Genomic DNA, 8,992 nt, shown 5'->3' on the forward strand with positions numbered 1-8,992 from the left:
TGCGTGAGTTGGATTTAAAATATCGTGAGACAATTCGGTTCCTATCTACTATTTTTGTAAAAACTAGTTGGCTAAACATACTTGTATAGCAGGATTTGATATGAAATTTTGACTCTCAAATAATATCTAATTTTATTGATTCAATAACGATGATCTAAAGACTTATTGATTTTTAGGCAAAAAAAATAATCTAAATATGAAATCAAAATGTTAACGACTTATGATCTTAGGAGGTGGTAATTAATTTCTATCGACTTTACTTTTTTTTTTTGTAAATATTTCTTTTATTTTTGGTTTTTCCATAAACGAATCAAAAGAAAATAAAATATTTGCATGATTTTTTGAGTTGAATTTTATTCCTTAGAAACTCACTCGGCGGTTAGATTGTAATTCTTTTAGTGAGTTGTTTTTGTTCATAACTCATAGCTATCAAAATATGTTGAAATCCTTCTAATTCTTTTTAAGTTATACTTTTTAATGTAGCCATAAATAAATTGAGATTGAAGTCCTCAAAGTCTATTCAGGTTTCTAATTGTTGAGTTATACATTAAAAAAATATATATATATTTTATCAATTCATGACAAGGAAAGAAAAAAAAGTTCTTTTTTGATCTCTTGGTAAAAAGGGTAAATGTTATATTACAAAGTAATCCAATTTTTTCTCATAAATTTATAATCACTTGTCATTTAGATATTATCTATGTTTATATATGCGCCATCGCAATAACAGATTATGAAATCGTAGTAAAAAGAATAAAAATAAAAATGAAATTTCATTTTCGTATCCTATTTTTGTTTTTATCATATTGGATGACATACATTTTGTTCTGTTTAATAATTTGGCGTACAGAAAAGTAGCTGAGATTTCCAATATGTGAAAAGAAATTGCAAATAAAAACATACTGATATTGGAGGGTTCTTAGTTTCAGCTTTCAACAAAGGATGTGTGTTTCAATTAATTTGTTGGATTGACCAGGTCAAGTTCAGTAGAATGGGTGTGTGTTTCCATTAATTGGGTTAGTGGATGCAAAGGATATAAAGTGAAAGGGTGGGGGCACCCATCGTCTTGTTAACTTAAGATATACAGTTAGCTTTTAGTTTTTTTTTGTCAATTGTCAAGGAATAGCAGCATTTGGATAATATCATATTTTAAGACAAAACAATATGATTCTGAGATTAATAAATTAGCAAATCCCTTTTTTATTATTCTAATAATTCATATTATGAAAATGATTTATTGCGAACGTTTGTTTGTTTTATATAACATTAAATAGTTACATTCTAATAAAGACTTTCATATGTCAGTCCTTACTAATATTTTCATGGTATATCAAGTAAGATCAATTTTGTAATTGTTTATTTATTTATGGACTAACTGATAGTTTATATTCGAAGATAATTACTCAATGACTAATGTGGCCTGTATGCATTTATGTGACTAAATACAATGAGATTGTCTGTTGTGCTGGAGGTGATGTATCTGTCTTTTCAAATTGATTTTTTTTTTTTTTTTTAGTCTTTTGAACATCCCCTTTTCAAAGACGTAATTAGTAAATACAAATCGTTATCTTTTTTACTATAATATTTTATTTTTAATATAGATTTTCTTTTATATTTCCTTACTATATTTTCTTATCATCCAATTAGTGAAAGATTCTCGGCATTAATCTGTATTAGAGAAAAAATAAATTATAATTTATGTGAATACATGTATTTAGCATCTTTTTTGTCATATTCCCTTCATTGGCTATAATTAAGTCGTTAATTTGTATTAAATATTAATACAGAGTTGCTTGCATCACAAACCTACCAACAGGAAAACAATGGTAAAAAAATAAAAACTTGGTGAGAACTGTGTCCAAGTACATAGATTATGTTTTAACAAGAAGCATTCAATTTAAAGTGATGAGGCGAGGGTACGTGTGTTGGGTTTGGTGCTATTATTAGGGACGAGTTTGGCTCTTGTCTAGCTGCTCTTTCTACCCCAAGTACACATTGCCTTTTTGCGGAAGTTGGGGAATTGCTGGCTGATAGTAACTGGTGAACGACTCTGGCCTGACTGGAGTTGGAGGTCGAGTTTTTGTGCGCACAAGGTGTTCGACAGTTGATCCGGGCAGATGATCTCTTTGTTCGGATATTGACCTGATCGTTAGTGACATTTGTTTGCTTGCTGATGAGGTGCAAAGAATCATGTCTTGGAGCAATTCATCACGAATGCTGCATTGTTGCTCATAATGTCGCTAGAAATGGTAGCTTGCTTGATAATTAATTAATCACTTACCAAGATTTCTTTTACTGAATAATCATTTTGTGTATGTAATTTAGCATTGCTCCCGAGTGGTTTATTTTAGAGAAACAAGAGAGGATGAGCACATGGTCAGTGATCAAATAGTCGTCCTGCTATGTTAAATATATAAAAAAGAAAAAAGAAAAAGAAAATGACAAGCACATGCATACACTAATGTGAGATAGAAAAATATCAGTACGAAGCCACTGTTCACAATGTCACAACAGCCTTGCCCACAAGCCCACAGGAAAGCAGTTTGAACTAGTAAATTCTAAGAATGTGGTAGCAAGCATGGAAAATTTTGAATGGAAACTTCTGAGAAGTTTCTTACATATGTACAGAATAATTCATGTAAAAGTTTGAGAATGTCGGTTTATTTCTTTATTGTTTTTATCGCAGTTCTTTTACATTTTTCTTCTTTTTTTTTTTTTTTCTGGTCGTTCAAGACTGTGGTAGCAGGTAAAAGAAAAAGGCAAGCGAAAAAAAACCCAGATTCTAGAACAAGGCAAATGTGGAAACATTAATAACAATGTAATTATAGTGGTTAATCAGTAATGATATGTGAAGTTTCACCTAAACTATACTTAACCTGCATTTTTACAACTCCTTTGTCAAGGCAGGTACTGTGGTGATTAGAGATTAGGTCACTAGCTAAGATTGATCAAAATAGTCAACCTTATATGAAGTTTCCCATCATTTCCTAAGATGGCTCCTTCTGGATGATAATGTCCATAAAAACGACAGGGTGTGTACACCTTCATTTAACATATGATTTGTTCACATCACCAGTGTATATAAATTATCCAAAATTCACCTGCCTCTTGAATTCTCCTTATTCTCCATAATTTCTCCATTCCCATCATTACTTTCCTCTATTCAAAGAGGGATCATACATCTTACAAAATTGTTAATTACCAATTCTTGTGGAAATAAAATAAGCCATGTCACATATAAGGTTTAGAAAACCACGTAATACATAATTAGTGATATGACAAAATACCAACTAGTCCGAGAGAAAACCAACAAATCAAAACCATTAAATTCGAGATTACTTAGCAATAATGTAACAAGAATTTAATTAATCACAAAATACAATTTAAGAATGTGTTGTAAAATCATAACCTGTGATGTGAAATCAATATATCCTGTTAGAGTAATTTGTGCAGAATCCGTTGTTTGTAACATTTATTAGTCAAAAGTAGAATTCTCCATCAAAAACAGTTTTGAGAACGGAAAAGAGACCTAGAGAATACATGCAAGCCCTAAGAAAATAGCCAGAGAAAAGAGGTGGTATATATATATTTGTTTTTCTGAAAAATAGAAACAGATTCAAATTGAATGAGAACGAGATGACAAGAAGATGAGCTAAGCTTAAAGAAAGCAAAGACATGGCTAATATAGGAACTGTAGCATATGTTCATTTTTAATCAGTAGTCGACAGCGATGTTTAAAATACGCGGTGTAGAATCTTAATTGGTTGCTGTCTCCATGTTTTCATGCAACAAATAAGGTTTTTTTTTTTTTTTTTGGGTTTTGGGTTTTGATTGATTGAAAGAATATGTTGGCTTTCATTCTTTCTCTTGTATGTGTTGCTTCCATACTAATTACTTAGAACAAAAAACTTGCTATTTAAATTTCATTTTCACTTGGAAAAACACATGGATCAAGTAACCAAAAAAGAGGGGTTAACTTCCCTGCAAGTCTCTGCCCAAACTCGAAAAGCTTTGCTTTGAATAGAAAGTAAGATAATTGTTACATTACTTGCTTTTTGTAGTTAAATTTCCCCATAAAATGATATGATCATTAAAATTCAAACCATATGTATCCCTAGCTAGCCACCTTTCTTCTCTTGCAATAACCGATTCCACTCTTTCCTTTAACTCTTTCTTTCTGCTTTCTGTTTTATCTCTTCATTACATTCATCAGTTCATCGATCTTGGTCATCAAAGGAAAGGATGATAGCCTTTTTTAACTTTTTAAGGGTTACAATTAATATACAAATTCTGTTTCTTCCTTTTTTACATTAAGCAAGACGTGCATACATGTAATACTAATTAAGCTAATATATAAGTTTCTTTCGACACAAGATTTAGGCATTGTCCAAGAAACGACCTAATAATTGTTGTTAATGCTATGCTGTGGGATTGTATTAATAATCTTTATAGAGGCATCTACTGCGTAGATTCAGGAATTGATTCACGTGATTCTTGGTACATGTTACTGATTTAAGTGTGCAATCCCACTTGTCTTGTCTAGCTGATCAAATTAACTTTTAATTTGTCTGTGTTGTCAGTTCTTAAATTATTATTACTCTCTTCATTAAAGAGGTGCAAATGAACAACTAATCTTGCATTTTAGTTGCATGCATCTTCTTAATTAGCAAGCAAGAGATTAATTCACCAATTTACTTGTATAGCTGTAATATCACATTATTGTTAAAGAAAATAGCAAAGGTTTTCTTCCTCTTCCCTTTTTTTTTTTTTTAACAAAAGGAATATACCATCCTATAATTTACAATAGATACTCAATTTCTCTTAATTAATTAAGCTTTTGCAATTCGAGACGTCATATATTTTAAAGATAGTTTAAAATAAAGTTTATTTCGATATAAGTTGGTATTAGTAAGTAGTCAATTTAAAATATTGAAGTATTATTACATGGATTAATATAGTACAATTTTAAGAAATCATTGGTGTATTGTAAAAGAAAAATAAAAGGATAACAATAACACGTTTGTTTAATTGAATAAGAGTATAAGTTACACAATAATAAATATTAAAAGCAAAAAAAAAAAAAAAAGGAAAATCAAAAGAACAAAATGCACTGCTATAAAAGAATAAATGTACATGAAGTATATATATATATGTTTCATGGTATCTATCCCTTTTGTATATGCCACTAAAAATGAAATCTGACAAGGTTTTGGACACCATGAATTTAAACCTCTAATAAGCTATACAAAAGTATTGATTAATTTCTGAAAACCAACTCAATACAACTACTCAAATCAAATTTTACCTAGTGGAGATCATCATCAGAGGACTGTTTCAAATCATATGTTTATATCCCTAAGAATTTTATAGAAGAAAGCTAGCAGCACTCTTGTAGAACATTTCCATGTTTAGCTAGTAATCCCACAAGCTATCTAAATCTGCAACTGATGATGGACCTTGGTCAAGATCATTGTACACCTTGTTATTGCTTCCAATTTCTTGCTCCGACACCACCACTGATGATATCTCCGCCGCTGTGTTCACGTCAGTGCTAAGTCCAGTGTCTTGTGATAGAGTAGCCATGGAGTGGTTAGATGAAAACTGTTCAACCTTGCACAGCTTTTCCTGCCTTGATGGCTCAATTCTAGTATTGCCTGCTAGTGCTCTTAAAAGGGTTTGATCATTTGCACCAAAGGTAGAGTTTTGGAAGTAGCCAGCAGCAGACATATTTGGTGTAGTTTGGAAGGTGAAACTCGGGATTTGAGGGTAGAAAATGGAGCTCGGTTGTTGTTGGTAGCTAGAATTTGAAGGCTGATGATGAAAATAGTTTTGATTATGGTTAGTAACCATGGTTGTAGAAAATTGAGATAAATAGTTTCCATCCATTGTTCTTGATGTCATTGCCTTGAAATCGTCGTCCCCACTGTTGAAGCTTGAGCTAGGTCTGCTTGAGTTAGGTGGATCCATAAGAGGTGGGAGTGAAGAGTAATCAAGGAAATCATCGCCAAAAGAATTCACCCTTAAAAGGTCTTGAATTGAAGTTTTCTTGATTCCTATGCTCTTGTGGAAAACCCTACAAACAACCCAATCATCCTTCACAAAGCAAAAAAAAAAAAAAGAAGTCATAAATTTAGTCTAGCTACATAGATTCTTCATTTACACAAAAGCAAAACTAGCAATTAATAAAGCGAAAAAGAAAAGGTAATACCCACGAAAGAAACTCACTACCAAAAAAAAGTAAATGACTAAAAAGCTTTGATAAACCAGCAATAATCAGACTCAGATATTTCCTTTTATAATCAAGAAAAAGAGCCAATAAGCTTCAACTTAATGGTGGTATTGCAGTCATCTCTAGAAAGGTGAGTTTCAAATGACAAATCCAATCGAAGGTGAATTCACCAAAGAAAAGATTAAAAAAAAGAAAAGAAAAGTGAAAGAGTTGATTAATACATACCTTAGCAGCTTTAGAAAGATTGTAGTAAGAGAATTTGCCTTCAAGTCTATATTCATGCATAACCCAATTGGTTTTCTCTCCTTTAGGAGCTCTTCCTTTGTAGAAAACAAGAGTCTTCTTCATCCCAACAAGGCAATTCTTTCCCTTATAAATCTCCTTATCTTTTCCAGTCGCCTTCCAGTATCCAGAGTCAGTAGCTCGATTAGTTCTCATACCAGTTGGATACTTCCTATCTCTTTGGCAAAAGAAGTACCATTCTTTCTCCCCCATCTTTGCTTTCTCTGTCCAAAACAATAGCAAGAATTAATTTCAAGAAATCAAAATTAGAAAAGAAAAGAAAATTAGAGTACCTAATAGCTAAAAGAATAGCCAGCTTAGTATATTTACCACCAAAGGAATTAAAGAAAGAAAACAATATGTATGTATATAATAATAAAAAAGCTTACTGGGCAAATCCCATGGCTCGCACTTGTTGAGATCAACTTCGCCAATAGCACATGCACTGAAACCACTATTCATAACCTTCTCTGTTAAGTAATGAGTTATAATCTCTTCATCTGTCGGATGGAAGCGAAAACCAGGCGGCAGATCGATAAGATCTTCTCCTTTGTTCACCACAATAGCCTCTTCCATATTAAGATATCAAGAATTCAAGCAATCAAGAAAGCTGTATGTATATATATATATGCGCAAAGAAAGCTAAAAAAAGAAAAGAATTGAAGCAGCAGCAGAAGATTATAAAGAGAGAACGGTTAAAGAAAGTAGAGCAAATGCAGAATAGAGAGCTTAAATAGAGGATTTTGCTGATGAAAGATCCGTGGACAACAAGGAACTTTTGTGTTGCAGTATAGGGGAAGCCTCTAACAGAGAGTTCAACAGTTGAACTTTAATTTATTTATTTATGTAAGAAAAGGAATTATATAAAAAAAGAATTATTTGTTTTTTTTTGGGGAAAATTGAGAGTGTTGTTTTCTTAGCTACATCTACCTGTTCTGAAAATGAATGTGAAGATGGAAATGGTAAAAGAAAAGGAAAAAGAATATAATTAGAGAGGTGGAGGGACCCATGTGCATGTTTCTAGCCATCCTTTCACATTAATAAAATAAAATGTAAAGTCACTAAATACCAAGTTTATTAACTATAAATTGACAAGAATATACATTTTAAAGTCCTTTTTTTATCTGCTTAAAAATACCTAACCTGTTAAGAATTTTATTGCACGTTCTCTGATTCTAAACCACTACCCTTCTTTATTAACTAAAGTCTCAGTTCAATGCCTTTGAACAGTTTCACAAAAGCTGCTACCAGCTTCCTGTATTTTCCTGAATTTGTCAATTTTTCCCTCTGCTCTTTACAGCTTCTAGCTCGGCTTATTTAGCTTCTTCCATTAGCTTAGATACACCATGTGAATTTCTGTCTCTTAATAATGCAATTTTCAATGGCAAATTTTAATACTTTTTCTTCTTTTAAATTAAATTTATTAACCGCCACAACCTACGAAAAAAGAATACCTAGAATAATCGTTTGTTTATATTTGCCATAAAGATAAAAATTAACGTTCGTGGAAAGATTGAATTTGACTAAATAGATATATATATATCGAAAGTAAGAGGATGATTACAGTTCCTTTCCTTGCAAATATGCAAGAGGAGAGGACTCCAAATGGATGGAATCTAGGGAACTATTAAAAGCTAAAAACTACAAAGTCAAGAGATTAAAAAAAGAAAAAGAAAACTGAAATTTCAATGGAGATGCCATTTGCTTCTTGTTGTTTATTGCAGATTTTAGATAAAGAATTTTAATTAAGTAAATATATTTTCGAGATATTTTACTATTGCAACTGACCCATTAATTAAAACCATAAGTTGCCTTGGTCCCTCACCTATTTTTTTTCAATTTGAAATTGCTTATATTTAAATGTGTATGATACAATTAATGAAATTTGTCTTTATCTTCTTTTTTATCCTAATTATTCTTTTCTTTTGTACTTTTCTTTACTTTTCATTTATTGGAATAGATATTGATGATGCATCAGACTAAAATATGATTATTATTATTTTTTACATTTTATTTTATTTTAATTCTCCCAATTAAAAGAAATCAACCTACCATTATAATGATTAAAGATTTGAAATATAAGCAATTGGTACATTTTTTATGTACATGGAAACTTAAACAAATTGCTGAATTCATATACATATATATAATCTTTTTTTTTTTTTCAGTTTTTAAGTAATGTGCTTTTTCAATTGAACATTCTTTCTTAAAATGTAATCATGGGCTAGTCTTTTTGGAAATTGGCAACTTAATATCTCTGGAAATTGGAAATTGGTCTAGTCGTTTATTGGAAATTAATATGAAACAAAATTCGTAATATATTAATCAGATGTTTTATGAGTAAAAAAGAATTCAAAATTTAAGAAAATAATTATTTATAATATATGAAATTTCAAACAACCAATATATAATATGGTTTTGGCTTGGCCTCTTCCAACAACTTATTAAAAACAAAAATGAAAAATGATCACTAATTCTAAT

The 8,992-nt window shown here is 30.9% G+C and overlaps 1 protein-coding gene across 1 annotated transcript; it reads right to left on the reverse strand.

The window, feature by feature from the left end:
* Positions 1 to 5,092: 5,092 nt before the first annotated feature.
* On the reverse strand, positions 5,093 to 7,341 carry LOC8260944 (NAC domain-containing protein 87). The gene is made up of 3 exons (XM_002525419.4): positions 6,901 to 7,341; positions 6,455 to 6,735; positions 5,093 to 6,093 (listed from the first exon to the last, which is right to left on the reverse strand). Exons 1-3 carry the CDS (start codon positions 7,085 to 7,087, stop codon positions 5,413 to 5,415), a joined length of 1,149 nt encoding a protein of 382 aa, XP_002525465.1. The 5' UTR covers positions 7,088 to 7,341; the 3' UTR covers positions 5,093 to 5,412.
* Between the last annotated feature and the right edge of the window lie 1,651 nt (positions 7,342 to 8,992).

This window comes from Ricinus communis, chromosome 10 (genome assembly GCF_019578655.1).
Source record: "Ricinus communis isolate WT05 ecotype wild-type chromosome 10, ASM1957865v1, whole genome shotgun sequence".
In the NCBI taxonomy this organism is placed as follows: domain Eukaryota; kingdom Viridiplantae; phylum Streptophyta; class Magnoliopsida; order Malpighiales; family Euphorbiaceae; genus Ricinus; species Ricinus communis.

What these genes read in the sequence shown, in the direction of transcription:
- LOC8260944 (XM_002525419.4), bottom strand. Translation starts at nt 7,087, where the DNA reads ATGGAAGAGGCTATTGTGGTGAACAAAGGAGAAGATCTTATCGATCTG. An exon ending in CGAGCCATGGGATTTGCCCA is followed by an intron (nt 6,736 to 6,900) that starts GTAAGCTTTTTT and finishes TGTTTTGGACAG; the next exon opens with AGAAAGCAAAGATGGGGGAG. An exon ending in ATCTTTCTAAAGCTGCTAAG is followed by an intron (nt 6,094 to 6,454) that starts GTATGTATTAAT and finishes TGCTTTGTGAAG; the next exon opens with GATGATTGGGTTGTTTGTAG.